We start from the raw sequence: 18,765 nt of genomic DNA, 5'->3' as shown, positions 1-18,765 counted from the left end.
TTTACATTAAATGTTTTTTTCATTTATAGTGATTTTTATTTTTTCCATTATAGCTGGTTTACAGTGTTCTGTCAATTTTCTATTGTACAGCAAGGTGATCCAGTTACACATGCATGTATACATTCTTTTTTCTCACATTATCATACTCCATCATAAGTGACTAGATATAGTTCCCAGTGCTATACAGCAGAATCTCATTGCTTATCCATTCCAAAGGCAATAGTTTGCATCTATTAACCCCAAATTATCACAAGTCTGTCTCCAACCACAAGTCTTTTCTGTGGAAAGGTTCATTTGTGCCATATATTAGATTCCAGATATAAGTGAAATCATATGGTATTTGTCTTTCTCTCTCTCTCTCTTTTTTTTTTTTTTTTTTTTTTTTTTTGTATTTTTGCTTTTTCTAGGGCCGCTCCCACAGCATATGGAGGTTCCCAGGCTAGGGGTCTAATCAGAGCTGTAGCTGCCAGCCTACACCAGAGCCACAGCAACTCGGGACCGGAGCCTCGTCTGCAACCTACACCACAACTCACAGCAATGCCGAATCCTTAACCCACTGAGCGAGGCCAGGGATGGAACCCTCAACCTCATGGTTCCTAGTTGGATTCATTAACCACTGGGCCACGACGGGAACTCCTCTCATCATCTTTTAATGGAAAAAATGAGACTACTCTAATAAGTACAAATTACTTTAAAACGTATCTTCTCCAGAGATTCTTTGTCCAGAAATCAGTATCTTGTCAACATTTTGTAAAAATTGCTGTTGGCTCATTTTCTTATATACTGAATAGTATTGTGATGCATCATTTTTGTGTTCTGTTCATTGGTGTACAATCTTATTTGTGTTGGACTTTCTGTGGCTTGTGAGAACATATTATGAGTAATAATAAGTAGAAGTGTATATTACTTATGAACCTTACTGATTTAATAGTTTAGTAAAGGCCACAAAATAGGGACCCTATGTTATCCCAACTGGGACACTGAAGAGTCGAGGGGGAGTTCCCGTCGTGGTGCAGTGGTTGACAAATCCGACTGGGAACCATGAGGTTGTGGGTTCGATCCCTGGCCTCGCTCAGGGGGTTAAGGATCCGGCGTTGCCATGAGCTGTGGTGTAGGTCGCAGAGGCGGCTTGGATCTGGCGTTGCTGTGGCTCTGGCGTAGGCCGGCGGCTTCAGCTCTGATTAGACCCCTAGCCTGGGAATCTCCATATGCCATGGGAGTTGCCTAGAAAAGGCAAAAAGACAAAAAAAAAAAAAAGAGAGAGAGAGAGGGGCACTTTAATAATTTCATGTGATGGCAGGTACAACCTAGGACTGTCGCAGGTGTTGAAGGATAATTTTTTTTAAAAAGGTAATGGAGATCTATTGCACAACACAGTGATTAATAGATACCATTACTGTATGATAAACTTCAGAGTTGCCAAGAGACTAGACCTTAAATGTTCTAACCACAGAAAAAGGAAATGATAATATGACGCGGTAGAGATGTTAACTAATGGTGAGGTGTAATCATATTGCAATATACAAAATATCATAGCAACCTATAAACCTTAAACTTGCACCATGTTATATGTGAACTGGATTGCAATTAAAAATAAAAATTTGGAGTTCCTATTTGTGGTGCAGTGGAAACAAATCTGACTAGAATCCATGAAGATGCAGGTCCTATCCCTGGCCTCGCTTAGTGGATCAGGGATCCAGCATTACCTGTGGTGTGGGTTGCAGATATGGTTCAGATCCTGAGTTGCTGTTGCTGTGGTATGGATGGGCATCTGTAGCTCTGATTCACCCCCAGCCTGTGAACTGCCATATGCCACAGGTGTGGCCCTAAGAAGCAAAAAAATATTTAAAAATAAAAATTTTAGGAGTTCCCTGGTGGCTCAGTGGGTTAAGGATCTGGCATTATCACTGCTGTGGTTCAGTTTGCTGCTGTGACAAAGGTTTGATCCTGGGCACCAGAACATCCACATGCGATGGGTGCAGCCAAAATAAAAATAATTTTTTTATTTAAATAAATAAATAAAATTTAAAATAAAATCTTGACTTGTACACATATAAAAAGAGCATGTGTGAAAGATTTCATTTGACTCACTAATTAACAAGGAAATGGATAAGAACAAACAACCCAATCAAAAATGGCCAGAAGACCTAAATAGATGTTTCTCCAAAGAAGACATACAGCTGGTCAGTAGGCACATGAAAAAATGCTCCACATCACTAATTACTAGAGAAATGCAAATCAAAATTTTAATGAGGTAACACCTCATACTGGTCAGAATGGCTATCATTAATAAGTCTACAAATAACTAATGCTAGAGAGAGTGTTGCCAAAAGGAAACCCTCCTACACTGTTGGTGGAACTGTAAATGGGTATAACCACTATGGAAAACCAAATATGATCCAGCGTATATGGAAAACCACCATATGATCCAGCAATCCCACTCCTGAGCATATATGAACAAAACTACAATTCAAAAACATACATGCACCTGAATGTTCATAGCAGCACTATTCACAATAGCCAAGACATGGAAAAAACATAAATGTCCATTGACAGATTAGTGAATTAAGAAGATGTACATATTAACAATGGAATACTATTCAGCCATAAAAAGGATCAAAATCATGGCATTTGAAGCAACATGGATGCAACTAGGGATTTTCACACTAAGTAAGTCAGAAAGAGAAAGACAAATACCATATGATATCACTTATATGTGGAATCTAAAATATTGCACAATGAACCTATCTACACAACACAAACAGGCTCACAGACAGACTTGTGGTGCTGGGATACAGGAGGAAGTAGTGGGATGGACTGGGAATTTGAGGTTATTAGATGCAAACTATTAAATTTAGAATGGATAAGCAATGAGGTCCTACTGTATAGCACAGGGATCTATATCCAGTCTCTTGGATGGACCATGATGGAAGAATAATATAAGAAAGGGAGAATTTCCCATTGTGCCTCAGCAGAAATGAATCTGACTAGCATCCATGAGGACACAGGTTTGATCCCTGGCCTCGCTCAGTGGGTTAAGGATCCGGCATTGCCGTGACCTGTGGTGTAGGTTGCAGACACAGCTCGGATCCTGCATTTCTGTGGCTGTGGTGTAGGCCAGCAGCTACAGTTCTGATTAGATCCCTAGCCTGGGAACCTCCATGTGCTGTGGGTTCAGCCCTAAAATGGGCACATTATAAATCAACTATATTGTAATGAAAAATCAAGTTCTAATAGGCTTTAAGGAGAATGCTATGTACTAGTTTTTATAGTCAGGTAAGGGATGTTAAAATAAATTAACAGTGGATGCAAAGTGACAAACTGGCCAGTATCCATCAGGACAATAATCAATTTCATTTGAGTGGACACAATTTGCATTTCTGTGGACAAAAAAATAATTTGCATTACTATCAGTTTTCTTCATTTTGCAGAGTTTAAAATAGCTCAAAGATAATCTAAGATGCACTCACTGATTTTGGGCACACATCCAAGACCTTCACAATTTTTCCCCATGCAAGCAAAACTGGCCTGGTTAGGCACCCTGGTTAGTTATGTCGCATATTCTTTCTGTTGTTGGCCCCGTATGATTTTGGACTTAATTCTTAGTTGCTGCTTTGTTAGATTTTTAATGTTTCAATTTATTCTTGGACAAATCCCTCTTGTCTATTCCCTCTTAAATAGAGGATTTTTAGGAACAAAATTACAATTTTATTTTATAGCATATCAAGCTGTAGAATATTAAGTTCTACTCTCTTTCATATTTTAGATTGGCCAAAACCTAAACTGTTGTTATTTGGAGGGGAAGAAAGCTACTTATATTCTGTTTTGGTTGCCTCCTCTGGGAGGACTGGAAGCATTTTGGCAGGATGAGCTGAGCCATCTGCAGCTGTTCAAATACTTTGAGCCTTTGGATTGATTGTGGATTTTGCTTTAAAACCTTTCCCCACTTAAAAAAGAAAGAAAACCCAACAGCCCACTGCATCTACTCCTTTTTTTAACTGTTGTTTGGTAAGCTGCAGTTATACTTTTGTAACCAGAGACTGTGTTTATTTTCAGCATTGGCGGTTCTGCCTAATGAATCAACTGGTATTGAATTCACAAAGGGAGGTGCCGTTTCCCTCCCTCCATCTGTTTGCCAAATGTGTGTGTTCCCTCAGCTCCTAGCGGTGGTTTCACTAAAAAGAGCCGTTAGCAAGCGGGTGTTCTCATCAAATTCTCAGTCCTCTCTCTGCCTGGTGGTATTTTCCCCTCGTGGTTCCATAGGGGCTGTTTGCCAAAGCAGCACACTTGTGATTCTAGAGGAGGTCTACTTTTATTTGTTGTTTAAGTATAAAGTTTGGCACTGCATTCCTCATAGTTTTAGTTTGGTTCTTGAGCCTTGGTTTGGTCCTTCGTGATGGGTTGTCTGTCTCTGAGAAGTAATGTTGCCATGGGGATTGAAATCACTCCGAAGAGGAGATAAGAGATCAAGTGAACACTGGCAGACTCTCTTAAGACTGGGAGCCCACGATAAATTTCTTTGGATTACATTATATTTTCAGCAAATCCTTCTTCTTTAAAATTTTATTATAGTTGATTTACAATGTTCTGTCATTTTCTATTCTACAGCAAAGCGACCCAGTATACACAGACACACATTCTTTGTCTCCTATTATCTTCCATCATGTTCTATCACAAGTGATTGGATATAGTTCCCTGTGCTATATGGCAAATCCTTCTTTATTCTTATTGGTAGTAGGAAAGAAGTTTTTATTACAAAATTTGGAGGTATATTTTTTATTTTTATTTTTCTTAACTTTCATTCATGTATTAGGAGCCTTTTAGGTCGGGTGCTTCTCTCACTTGAAAGAGCATATCACTCACTTGGGGTTTTGATAAGATGAAGTTTCTATTCAGTGGATGTGAGGATCTGAGGTTCTGCATCTGAAAGCTCTGGGCCACACTATGAACAGTAAAAACGTCAGGGCAGGAGTTCCCGTCGTGGCGCAGTGGTTAACGAATCCGACTAGGAACCATGAGCTTGCAGGTTCGGTCCCTGCCCTTGCTCAGTGGGTTAACGATCCGGCGTTGCCATGAGCTGTGGTGTAGGTCGCAGAGGCGGCTCGGATCCCGTGTTGCTGTGGCTCTGGCGTAGGCCAGTGGCTACAGCTCCGATTTGACCCGTAGCCTGGGAACCTCCATATGCTGCGGGAGCGGCCCAAAGAAATAGCAAAAAGGCAAAAAGGCAAAAAAAAAAAAAAAAAATTAGTTCTTAACAACAACAAAAAAAAGTCAGGGCAAACAGCTTTGGTACTTTCTCCGTGGAGTTTGGAGCAATTTAAATAGTAAAAGGATAGAATTATTTGGTTGGTGGTCAGTAGTAAAATATTTGAAAATATTTGCCTTTTTATTGGTGTCAAAAACTAGGTAGAGGAGTCCGACAACTTTTCAACCCATTCGGAGACAGAGCTTCACACTGAATATAATTTGTTAGGGATTTTGGAATACCTTGGATGTTTGACATATTTAATTTCAAATCTGAACTTGAATATCTTTCAAAGAAAACGGAGTTATTTGGGGATTCTGTTCCTTGTGTATACATAACATTGATTAGGTCCTTTTCCAAGTGGCATGCCTCACTTGATATATTATAGAGGTTTAAAAAAAATCGTTTCCCTGAAATTTGAGTGTATATTTTAATGTTACTATGTCTTGTGTGCTTTGTGATTTTACTTAGCTTATAGGCAGTTTTATAAGAACTGTCATCCAAGAAGTTTTTTTGAATACTATTATATATTATTACTCTATTCTGACCTAGATAATGGGAAGTAAACTATTTTTAAATAAGGCCACTGACCCATTGAAGTTAGCTGTTCGCTACGCACACACACACACACACACACACACACACACACACACACACACAGAAAGAAGGAACCTAATTTAAAGCACTATGTTGATCTGTTTTATCCTCATCTTATTTCCCCAAAACTTCTAATTTTATTAATTAATTTTGGAATTTACAGAAAAAGAGGAAGTATGAAATCTCGTTCTTAAAGCGAAGAATAAGGATCATGAGAAAAATTATTCAATACTTTTAAAAACCACTAGTTAACTGGGGGAGGCTGAGAGCTGAGACAGAAGCGTGAAGTTAAAGGACAAGAGAAAGACACACTACACATGTAAGGAGAGTTATGTGTGTGAAGAATCCAGATGTTCATGAAGAGCATGTCAGGGAGAAGAAACAACTTTTTCTCCATCCTCTTGGGTTCCTTTCCTGGGGGCCTGTGAATTAAACTGAGAATGACAAATTAGCAAGAGAAAAGAGTTCATTTATGGATGCAGTCTGCATATAGGGATAAGTACCTCAAAAAGGTGGTTGGAATTTGGGGCTTTAATACCCAACTCAGGAGGGAAAGGAAAGTGAGGGAAGAGAAAAGGCTCCTATGAGAAGAACTTGTAGGATCCTCTAGGAAAGATAGGAGAACAAACATGAGATAAGAAAGGTTGCGATAATGTTTGTTTATGCAGGTGCGAGTCCTCTTCATAGCCCTAAACTCTGCTGGAGAGAGGATTTATGGTAGCCTCGTTTCCCAGAAGTTGCTGCCTTTAGTCAGATGAAGGAAGCTCTGACAAAGCTTCTTTCTGCCTTTGTTTAATCTCCTACATCTTCAGTTTAAAATAATCTTGGTACCACCTTTGGGGTCTGAATGAGTCCTCACAGAGGAAAAGGGCAGATTTCCCTGGAAGAAGGAAAGACTATAGTTAAACAGGTAGTAGACTCAGTAGATTGTGGGGTGATGTTATTCACAGTTAAACTCTTTCTTTCTTTGTTCTTTAGAAATTTGACTAGGACTTCTAAAATTTAGTAACTCTTCACACCACTTTTGCTCTCAGAGGGTTTATTCTGAATGAGAATTCTACATCTGCCTGAGTAGAATTAGAATTATCCTGGAGCCTATACTGATGTGGCTACATCAAGCCTGAGGCTCCAGGATCCATGACAGTCACATTTTACATCTAGGTTTTAAGCTTTAATTACAATTTTTTGGAAATAGATAAAGCAATTTTTACTCATATTTCCATCATTTAATTGCTCGAATAAAAACCTATTGTTGTTTCAAATATTAAGTAATAACTGGGCATCAGGTTTCTCAGTGATCCTTTGGGGATAATGCTGCATATATTCTTAAAAATTTGAATAAAAATTCTGTTTGCATGTTTTCTGTATGACAATTATTATTTTATGTGTTCTTTTATTCAAATATATTATCTTTCCTCCCCCTGACCCCAGTCATCAAACACAGACAACCTGTTGGGATCATCCTAAAATGACTGAACTCTTTCAATCCCTTGGTAAGTGTTATTTTAGGTAATGGTAATGAATTAAGCTAAACAATTGAGAATTGTATTCTTAAAAGGATACTGATCACCGGCTTTCCTTACATGGCATGTTGTGTTTAAAGGATCTTGTAAAAACAGTTGAATTTCTAAGGGCAATGCAGTAAACAGATTTTACCTTTCTTAAGAGAATGCATGGTTTGAAACAAAAGAAGGGTGATCTTAAAAGGAGTTTAATTGGTTTTACCTCCCTTGTATTGAGTCATCTTAAACTGGAGCTTTGTGAGAAAATAAAAAACAGTTACAGTATAGCAGCCTCTAATCCACTGCTTTAAATTTGCTTTTAGCTCACTTTTTATTTAGTAAACATCATTAAATTAGCTTGCCTAATTTCATTTTGCCTAAGTAGTCATTAAAAGCTAAATTCATCTTAATATAAAAAGGCATGGAAACACAGGAGATGAGAATTCTGACCTTGTAGATTTCTAGCAGAAAATGAACTGTTTATTTATCTGCTTCCCTTACATTGGCCCAGTGGTTTAAAAGAGTTTTCTCCTTAGGGACCTAAGGAGCTGCTGAAGGGGGAAAAGGGCTCCCCAAGACTCTCAGACACACTCCCATTCCAACAATGAGAGGGCACCCCTTTTTATTTCTTTAAACATTAGGCTTCTGTGTGAGTTTTCATTTGGGTCCATGAGGACGGCTGCAAAGATGGGACAAGCAAGAGAAGGGCCACCAGATTGTTTAGTTTATAAAATGAAGGGGCCAATTTTGATTATTTCTGAGTTTTCTTCTAACTCTTCTGGTCTGTAATACTGATACTCTGTCTTGAGGAGACAGAGGAAGAAATTCCAGTATCTTTGGGTTTTGAACTTGATGCTAAATCTTTAAGATTTTTTTAAAAATTCTAATAAAATTGACATACAACATTATGTTAGTTTCAGATTTCCAACATAATGGTTCATTATTTGTGTATATTGTGAAATGATGACCAAAATAGGTCTAGTTAACATCCAGCATCCAACATAGTTATGTAATTTTTTTCTTATGATGAGAACTTTTAAGATCTACTCTTTTAGCAATTTTCAGATATACAATACAGTCTTATCACCTGGAGTTAATCTATTGTTTCTAAAGATTCGAGTATTGATTATAGTATAATTTTAACCAGATTGCTAGAAAAGCAGAAGCAGCAAATAGGTTAGGATGGAAGGAACTAACTTTATGAGCAGTGAGAAAAATAGCCTAGTTGACAGAAAACTGACTGCCTTTGGGGGAAAATGCCTGGAGTAGAACCCCTCTAAGCAGTAGAGAAGGCAGGACCTTCAGCCTACGGCGTGGTGTATTTCTTAGGCTCTGGAAAGGCAACAGGCTATGCTTCATTTCCCTCGTTTTCCTCTTTTTCCTATTGGAAAGTGCTTTCTTGAAATCTTCCATGTAGCACTGTTTTGGAAAGTATCTCACCATGGAACTAATGAACATTTAATTATTTTCTTAACTGCTGTGGATTTTAGGCAATGGCCTTGTCTTGCGCACAGACATAATACTTTTCCATCATCAAAGTAAAGACATAGTCTTAGCATTCAAGGTAACTTAAATCATAAGCATGCTTTTGAATGTGTTCTGTTTTCTATTTCAGCCGACCTGAATAACGTACGTTTCTCTGCCTACCGTACAGCCATCAAAATCCGAAGACTCCAAAAAGCACTGTGTTGTGAGTTTATTCTACCAAAGTTTGGGATGGCTTTTTTCTTTTTCTAAAGACAGAGATAAATGAAGAGGGTGATGTATTTGTAGAGTTAATCTGATTTTCAGTGTACCTCACTCAAGGAGGAGTTGGCTGTGTTTCTGTAAATGCTTTATTATATGCCCATCAGCATGCATGTAGCAGTAAAACAAATGAACATATGCCATTCTCAGTTGGAGAACCAAATTAACCAAAATACAGGAGTCATGTAAAAAGCTTTTTCAAAAATTATGCTACCACCCAATTTAAAAGGATTAAATCAAGGAATCAAAGTAGGAGATTATTGCCTTTTTAATCCTTTGTATTCGCTTGGAAATGTAGGGTTCCAAATGGCTTCATCAGTGCAATCGTATAATAAAGAAGCACTACAAAAATGGCATTCCATATCCAAATTTGAACTGGCTCCTAGAAAATTAGATAAAAGGCTATGTTCGTTTAAATGTTTTAAGAGATTTAATATTCTCAATATGAACTTTGACCCACAGAGCATATATTCAGAGTGATTGTCAGTGATAGACCTTTTACTCAAAGGTTATTGATTCCCCCATAACCTAAATTTAAGTATAAATATGAATGCTTGTAATAGAGTATAGATTTAAGCTCTCTGGATTCTATTTGTGGTTGTAGTTTTAATGATTGAGTCTGCTCAGAGAACATTTAGGCCTTGTCACATAGTTAGTACATAGTGACATTTCCTATACTTTTATTACAACAGTGTAATTTGAATAATTCCAAATATCCTCATCCGCTGCCTTTTGTTAACAGCTGTTACATGTCTAGGCCATTCAGTGAGGCTTTGCAAATTAACCTTAGAAAAGTGGTATGTGAAGGTTAAAAATCTGCTCTTGAAGGCAGTAAAAATGAGAAATACTTTTTAAGCTGGCTATATGAAGAGAGTTAAGGAAAGAGACGCGTAGAATCGTTGCAAGAAAATACAGCAGTGCCAAGCTTTAAAATAAGAAACCCTTAAGCTATGTGTGAAAGAGCCACCTGAAGGGCTGAAAAGCACCTCTAGATTCAGCAGTGGACAAAAGGCTAAAATGGCCTGAAAGCCTGTAATCCTCCTAGCCCCAGAGATTATTGGCAGTTTGTAGTGGTCATGGCCAGTATTGCAGAATTACCAGCCCCCAAATATAAAGCCAGCACACTCTGGCCAGTGATCTGTATGTTGAGCCAGAATGGAATAGGAAGTGAAATAGGAGCACACAAAAGGGATTTCAGGGAGCTCAGTCAGTCCAGGGTGACAGCAGTTTTCAAAGAGGCTCAGCTGCGTGTCCAACATCCAGCTGACAGACCTGGAAAGTATTCTCAGGCCTGATGAGCTAGGAAACGAGGACAAATGACTCAGCCACAAGATCTCCATGGTCGGCAGACTACTTTGTGTTACTGTGAACAGGGGCCTGGTTTTCAATAATACTTCTGGGAAAATAAACATATTAACACATTTGCTGTTTTCTTCTGTGAGTTCATCTGAGCCCCATAGAAAAAAAACAGAGAGGAGCAGAAGAGAGACACCTCCTGCTTGCAAACTAAATGGCATTTAGTAATGCACACTTAGAAATGAGCTGGGTTGTGTTCAATTGTAAATGCTGGAGGTGACATCCACGGGGCCACCTGGCCTCTGCTTTCCCCGCTGCTCCTACTGGGGGCCTTTGCACGCTGGTTCAGCTCACCTGTTTATAATTAATCTACTCTTTCCTCTCCCATCCTTTGTTTACTTGAAATGCCCTGACCCTTCCTCTGCAATAGTTTGCAATCCTTTATTCCTCCCAAATAACTGTTAAAAATTTACTTCTTTTGGAAACATTTACAAGCTAATCCCACCTGCCTTCAGGTTTTCCAGAACTTTATGATTGCCTGTAATGACTGTCTTTCACATAAGCGCCCCTTGAGTGCCTTTGTGTGGTAGATAATGTGAGGGGGCTGCCCCCTTCTCTGTCGACACCTGCTTTAGGTCAACGGTTGTCTCTCACTTTGTGTAAATCTCCACCCAGCACAGTGTCCCAACACTGTCGTTTCTGTCGTTGTTCATTCATTTATTGGGCTCCAAGATGGTGCAGGAGATAAAAACAATATAAAGAGGCTTCGTTCCCACACTCAAGGAACATATATTTGGAGACAGCATGTTGCCTGTGGACACAGACCCTCTGCTTCCAGCAGATCCTGTTGCCCTTGAATGGGATGGCCTTGGCCTTGGTCCGTCTCTCCATCTGCCTCATTCGCTGTGCCCCACTTTGGAATCTCATACTTCTAGCGCACTCTTGGCATGGCGAGCTCTGTTTTCTCTTTGTCCTGCCTGAAGAGCTCCTGTCTCAGCCCTTTGTGTTTGTCCTCCTCCTGTGGCTGGTACCCCTTCTTCTTTTTTAGGTCCCAGTTTAACTGTCCCCTGTCTCTAATGAGGCTTTCTTGACTACTCTGCTCCAAACTAGGTCACTCCCAAGTCTCCATCTCATAGATTGTTTTTTCCTCATGTGGCACCTGTCATAGTATTTGATACTCTGTTTATTTCCTTGCTTACCGTCTGTCTATCCAAATGAACTACGCTTTCATGTGAGGGATGAGTCTGTTTTCTTCTCCACTTCAAGCCTCATACAACCTCTGGCACAAAGCAGTCTCCTAGGACATGAGTGAATGATTTGAGTTTGAAAGTTTTTAGAGTACACCAGGAAATATATGTAAGATTTATAGCAGCACTTTTTAATAGCACAATGGGTTTATTTTGGCATAGACATAAACATGATAGATAGCGGCAAAAATAAGCTAGTAATCAGCATCCACAGGGTTGAATCTTAGAATTATAAAGTTGCATGAAAAACATCAAGTTGAATGTTAAGAACCAGACGTAGTGTCCATGAGGATATGGGTTCGATCCCTGGCCTCGCTCACTGGATTAAGTATCTGACTTTGCTACCAGCTGCAGTGTAGGTCGCAGATGTGGCTCAGATCTGACATTACTATGGCTGAGGTGTAGGCCTCAGCTGCAGCTCCCATTCAACCCTTAGCTGGGAACTTCCATATGCAGCAAGTGTGCTGTAAAAAGAAATAAATTAAAAAATCAAGTAGCAGAAGAAATTTGTGCAGTTCAATTCCATTGAGATATATAGTTCAAAACCAGGCAGAACGAAATGCTCTGTTATTTAGGGACGCATATATACTTTTAGAAATTAAAAGTGAAATACAAAGGCTAGTGGTTCTCCCTGTGGCCATGAAGGGATGGAATCAAGGTGATTTTTCTGAGGAGCTTCCAGCGGATCAGTAAGAGACTGTTTCTCCAGCTGCATAATGGATTAATGGGAGCTTGTTCTATTATTTTTCTTTAGACCACACAAAATGTTATACATATCCTTTCGTGTTTTGATTTTAAAACTATATGCTGGGCAGCAACAGAGAAGCCAAAGGGAACCACTGTCAGAGGAGGGAGAGATTTCCTTCATTGCAAAGAGCAAGGCAAGCTCACTCGAGTAGGAGGCATATTAGCCAGGACCTAAAACCTTGTAACATTTAGGCATGCAGCTGTCATCAAGAGTGAGAAGGTCATCAAGAAATCTTCTCTGATACCTTTAGTTCTTGTTCCTCAAATTCTCACTATGTTGTGTTTAATGTTTGCATATTTTCTATATAGATTGGATGCTATAGAACAGTTTTCTGTTCGGTGTAAGTTAGGACATGGGACCAGTTGTGAAAGTACACTTCAGACAATACCTAGGATCCATGGACCGAGGGAACAGAAAACAAGTCAGTAGTTCAGGTGAAGGATGATGGAGGCTGAGCATAGGAGGGAGAGAAGGGCATGGATTTGTAAGAAGGAGGGAGAACTAATGATGGGGTTGGGGGGGGATTTGGTAGTTGATAAGCTGCAGGGTGTGAAAGGAGCAGAGTGTTGGCATATCTTGGGATTTGCAGACTGGTGGGCTGTGGGAGGTAATGACACCATTACTGGATTTCAACATAACAAAAAGGCAAGACCTTTTTTTGGAGCATATTAAGGTGGCTGTTCCTGGAAGAGGAGCTCTGGTTGGGGTTAAAGCAGTGGGAACGTGGTTCAAGCATTCAAGCAGGAGATCAGGATGAGAAAACAGAACCTGGAGTCATCCACTGCAGTAATGAAAGTGAACGAGAGCTGGATTAGAGAGGGAAGGGCAGACAGGAGTCCTTAAATGCCACTTACATTTCTGGGATGTCTAGGGAGAGGGGGATAGGAAAGGTGCTAAGAAGGGGTGGCCAAACAGTTTGAAAAGAGGAGAGTCACAGACACCCAAGGTCAGGTGCTGAATAGTGTGTTTTTGCAGAACAGGAGAATGATGATCCAATTCCAGTCAACCCCTTTGCCTCATATGTGGGCTTAAAGAAAAATCCTGAACGTTGGTAGAAAATGATTCTGCTGTTTGTTTCATTTGCCACATGACTGAGCTGTCATTTGTCTCCTCTTGAAAGGAGAAAATCATAATTTTCTGTAATTTCAATGTAGTCGGTCTTTAAAGGTACCTAAATGCGACACACTTCAGGAAGATGTGTTCCTGGCTTAGCCACTCAGGCAAAGTGTCAGAGTAAATCACAAAAAATTGAAGACATGATAGTCTGTGGGATGTGGCAAATTATTGTCACAGCTACAAGATGTATCACAAAGGAGGCTTTTCTAGAAGAGCCTAATCCGGGAAATGATCTTTTTGGAATATGATCTATTGTCACTTTACACCATGTGGGGACATCATTGCAGTGTTGCGTTGATGGTATAATTAGTGGTGGAATTCAGAAAACTTAGGGCATTTTGACAGTATTTGAAATATATTTCTTTGTATCTGTGTGGAGTTATACTTCTGTGGCTACTGTCATTTATTAAGCACATCTCTTTGGCACTGTGAAGAATGAAGTTGAATTTTACTCCTGCCCCCTGGAAGTTCATAATTGAAAATACTGTGCCGAGAAATGGGGTAAAAACAACAACGAAAATTCTTAGGATTTTTTTTCTGAAACCATCCTGAACTCAAGTGAGGCTTACATAGGTTACTTTTGTAACTAGCCAAAATTTTACCAGTGATGTATTTGACATCGGAAGGAAATGGATTGATCTTTTATCCAGACTACACAATCTTTTATTTGTCTCTCTCTCTTAAAAAAAAAAAAAAAAAAAAGACTTCTCTGATGAGTTTTTAAGATGTCGCTTTAATCTGTATAATTTTAAAGCAGTTCTTTTCTGTTGTAGATAACTTGGAAAAAAAAATAAATCATTCTAGGTGTTTAAGCAGCTAGAGCAGACACATCTCATAAATGTCTTTAAAAAATTTCAAAATTAATGGTTATTCAGTGGTTAAAAATAGATGAATACAAAGGAAGATATTTGTTCATTTCATTTAACTGTCAAAATATGTCTTGTTTTTGAGAGAACAGTATTGTATCAAGCCAAAAGAAAGTAGTTGTTTATATATATATAAAAGTTTTCCTAGAAGTTCCTGCTGTGGTGCAGTGGTTAAGAATCCAACATTGCCGCAGTTGCGTTTCAGATTCGACCCCTGGCCAAGAACTTGCATATGCCAAGGGTGCATGCAAAAAAAAAAAAAGTTTTCCTAAGCTTTTTTTTTTTTAAGTTAAATAGTTAAATATGGAGATGGGGAAGAGCTTTATGAAGCAGTAATTTCCATGAGCAGACCTTAAATTTATGTGGGTTCTGTAATTTTTCAAGCTACGTGTTTAGATTTAGAAGAGTCATTTCCACCCTGTGTAAAGGTATAGATACATGGTAGTTTGATAATCTGATACGTTTCTTATTTTCAGTTAGCTAATCAATGACTCAAAGTTGATGAAAAGGAAAGATTTTGTAAGGTTTCTTCTATGTGTCTGAACTGCCTTGGGGCAACATGGCCTCCCCCTGGAGCTCCGCATCGCTGCCCCATGGTAACCGCATGCCACCCGCATTTGTGCCACACACCATCCAGAGTGCTGACCGTCATTTCTTAGAACTGCCTGGACTTCCTTGAATTCACATCTTTTCTCAAGCAGTTCTATCTTGCCAGAATTCTTTCCTTGCTTTACATGGAGTTCTTGTATCTTATTCTTTAAGGTCTATTTCAAATTCCACCTTCCTAAGGAGTTTGTTTGTTTGTTTGTTTGTTTGTTTGTTTTGAGCTCCTTCTACTCCCATAGCAGAAATAGCTCTCATAGAAATTTATGTCTTCTTCTTTTCAGGCATTTTCACCTCCTTTAGTACAGTGATAAGTATGCTTATTCTCCTTCTCAGACTGGCCACCTTTGAGACCCCACTTTCTTCTTTTGTGCCCACCCTGCTTGGTTTAGCACCAGCCATACCCACTGTAGAGGTTCTACCCATGAGTAAGGATGGAGATCAAATACACATAGGACCATGGATGTGGGTCCTGCACTATGAAATTCCTGTAATTCCACCCAGCTACAAGTTGCCTGTTTGCCAAAGCATCAAGGGAGGTACACTAGGTTAGGACCAGATTTTAAGGCCCTTATACGTCAGGCTTGATTCAGTAAGGAGTGGAGAACTATTAATTTTCTATGGAACCTTTTTATGAACTGAACGTCTTCAGTGAACTTGAGAATCTCATGATGTAAATGTGCAAAAACCATTCAAGAACGGTCAGTTTTGCAGTGACATAAAGGGTGAATGGGAGAGTGGTGAGCTGGCTATGCTCGGAAGGTAGGAGAAGAGCAGTGGCATATTTTAGATGTTCTACCATTAGGCTAGACTTAGAGACATGCTTTCTTACATTTAAAAGTACAAGAGGCTGAAGAGAGGAAAGCCAGAAAAACAAAGTAGGAAAAATTGATATTCTAAAGAGTGAAAAATGAGATCATACTGAAAAGTGACAGAGTTTAGATATAAAAACATGAACATAACAGATGTGAATAGAGGAAGAGACTAGAGTTATAAGAATGGAAATGCTATTTATTGCTTTAAAATTGAAATTAGCTAAAAAAGGATAGATTCTTAAGTTGAAGAATGACACTAAAAACTCAAGACTGGGTATGGTTTTGTTTCAGTGTTGTTCTGTAATGTAATGACTATACATATTCCTTTTTTCTCACTTGATTAGTGGATCTTTTAGAGTTGAATACAACAAATGAAGTTTTCAAACAGCACAAGCTGAACCAAAATGATCAGCTTCTTAGTGTTCCTGATGTCATCAACTGTCTGACAACAACTTATGACGGCCTTGAGCAAATGCATAAGAATTTGGTCAACGTTCCTCTTTGTGTGGATATGTGTCTCAACTGGTTACTCAATGTATATGACACGTAAGTTTGCTTTTCTTTTTTTCCATTAAAATTCAGTCATTGTATGTAATATGTTTATAGTGCAGAATGTCTCAATTTTTAAAGTGAACTTTTAAGAAAATACTTTTAAAGTACTTTTCCCTGTGTGAATATTTATGTCAACTGTTGAAAAGAAATCACTTTCCAAAAAGTGAGCTCTTAACCAACAATAGAACAAAAAAGAATGTCCATCTATGCTTTTAAGATTTTGCTTCAGTTTCTAAAGGCTGTCAAATTTATTGTGTTTTTCATCACCATGCTAAGGGAAACCTAGTGGAAAAAAAGTCTGATTTCTTTCCTCCGTTATATTTTGTAGCATTTCTTTTTTCAAAAGACAAAATTTTATATTTATTGTTATAAATTTAAAAACTGATTCGATCATAATAATCCACTCTACATTTTTTCTCTATGACAACTTAAGAGCAATTTGAATGGCAATTAAAAGGATTTAATTTCTCTTTGGGTATTAGCTTTATTTATTGCAGTGGTGGTTATATGTGTATATGGCGTTTAAAATAATTTATGCTATAGGACCCTCTAATGTCTGTAATTTAATTATATGCTTACTGTTACATAAAGAGCACTCCAACTTCCAGCTTAACTCATTTGCCATTTATTTGGCTTTTTTGAATGTGACAATGCATTTGTGAAATAATCAATTCTAGAAAGACCTGCTGTGGGCTGACATTTCTGAAACATTAGGAATTATTCATTCTTCTGGTAGGGGGTTAAAGTATGCAAAGATAAAATATGAAAATTAAAATTGTTGTTTTTCTCTGAGACTCTACAAGTCATTCTTCCATTAATTAGCTGTATGAAAATCTGTGTTTATTGGTTTTTTATTTGATTTAGAGAGAAAGAAGATAGATGATAGCTCATAAGTGCATATGTATTTAGCAGTCGATTGATTCTGTATAGGAAGTAAAGGATGGTTGCAGTAGCTTTAGAGATGATTTAATTAAAATTTCATTTATTCTTTTGATTAGAAAAACCTTTTATCTTTCCCTACTCAGAAATATCATAACAAAGTTTTGTTTTTTGTTTTTTTTTAAATAATCAAATAGCCATTGTGTGCTTGAGGGCTCTTAAGAAACTCACTGAAGAACAGACCGCATGAATCTCAGTTACCGTAATGAATGTGGGCTTTACTCTATCCCTGTCTGTTATCTTTTAATACATTTTATCTTAATGCAAATGTTTATCCTCCTAGGGTATCATATAACAGTTAGCATTAATTCACTATTAAGTTGATCTTCAACTTTTGAAATCTCTAAGAGACATTTCCTATAGTAAATGCACCAAAATAGCTGCTCAATTAGGCGTTTTAACTATAAAACCTGTAACTTAACTTTCTGTCCCAGGAAGGACACTAAATTCATGGGATACTTAGTTGAGAACTTCATTAAGCTCTTTGGAGTATGGTAAAGGTGTACATGTGGAGCCATATTTCAAGGAAGAATTGGAGAAGATGTTAAATCACTCTCCTTCAGTATTATCTGTGACCCTAACACACTACGTTAGTCTGCTTGGGCTGCATGACCAAGTACCACAGACCAGGTGGCTTAAACAACAGAAAGTTGTTTAACTAAATCTAGAAATTTATTTCTCACAATCCTGGACAGTACAAGTCCAAAGTCAAGATGTCAGCAGTGTTGGTTTCTTCTGAGGCCTTTCTTCTTGGTTATAGATGGCTGTCTTCTCCCTGTGTTCTCACATAGTTTTTCTTCTGTGTTTGTCTGTGTCCTGATGCCCTGTTCTATAAGAACATCTGTCATATTGGCCCACCCTAATGACTTCATTTTAATTACCTATATAAAGACTTTCTCTCCTTACATTCTCAGATTCTGAAAGCTAAGACTTCCACACATGAATTTTATGCGGCTATAACTCAGCCCATAACACATACACACACTGTTTCCACTGGACAACCCAAAGGGGAATAGTGTCACTTAACTGGGAAGGAGGCAGTATGTGAAACATTGTGATTCATGTTCCAGGGAGTTAAACATTGGCATATTTTCACTTTCCATCATCAAATATGAATGCATGGGAAGTGCTACACAGAGATATTGTTTCCTATTTAAAAAAACAGTCTTTTGAAATTTTCCTTTATAAAGGAAAAAACATTTTCTTAGGATTTATCCCCCTACCATGCCAAAGAAATGTAGCAGAGACCATGCTGGAATGGAGCAATGTCCATTCGGTTGAGTTTTCCATCTTGGAGAGGAATATCATGAATTAACCCAAGGAAAAAACACAGTAACTCGTATGATGGTAATCTCAGATGGCCAGAGTTGATTACCTAAATTTCTCTAACAACTATGATGCATTCATTTATCTAAACAAGAGTTATTAACTGTTTTCAAGTTGTTAGTTTCCTTGGAGAATCAGATGAGATTATGATCTACTTCATCCAATGT

At 38.3% G+C, this 18,765-nt stretch overlaps 1 protein-coding gene across 16 annotated transcripts in view; it reads left to right on the top strand.

Annotated features, from left to right (window-relative positions):
- UTRN (utrophin) overlaps window positions 1-18,765 on the top strand; it is a 533,664-nt gene that overhangs the window by 453,658 nt on the left and 61,241 nt on the right. For all 16 annotated transcript variants that reach the window (XM_021072273.1, XM_021072283.1, XM_021072259.1 and 13 more), the window contains 3 exons: window positions 7,274-7,335; window positions 8,960-9,034; window positions 16,126-16,327. In XM_021072273.1, coding sequence (XP_020927932.1) covers window positions 7,274-7,335; window positions 8,960-9,034; window positions 16,126-16,327 — 339 coding nt within the window. The remainder of the gene's footprint in view (window positions 1-7,273; window positions 7,336-8,959; window positions 9,035-16,125; window positions 16,328-18,765) is intronic.

Source organism: Sus scrofa, chromosome 1 (assembly GCF_000003025.6).
Source record: "Sus scrofa isolate TJ Tabasco breed Duroc chromosome 1, Sscrofa11.1, whole genome shotgun sequence".
NCBI classification, from domain to species: Eukaryota; Metazoa; Chordata; class Mammalia; order Artiodactyla; family Suidae; genus Sus; species Sus scrofa.
This window is presented reverse-complemented; position numbering and strand designations above follow the sequence as displayed.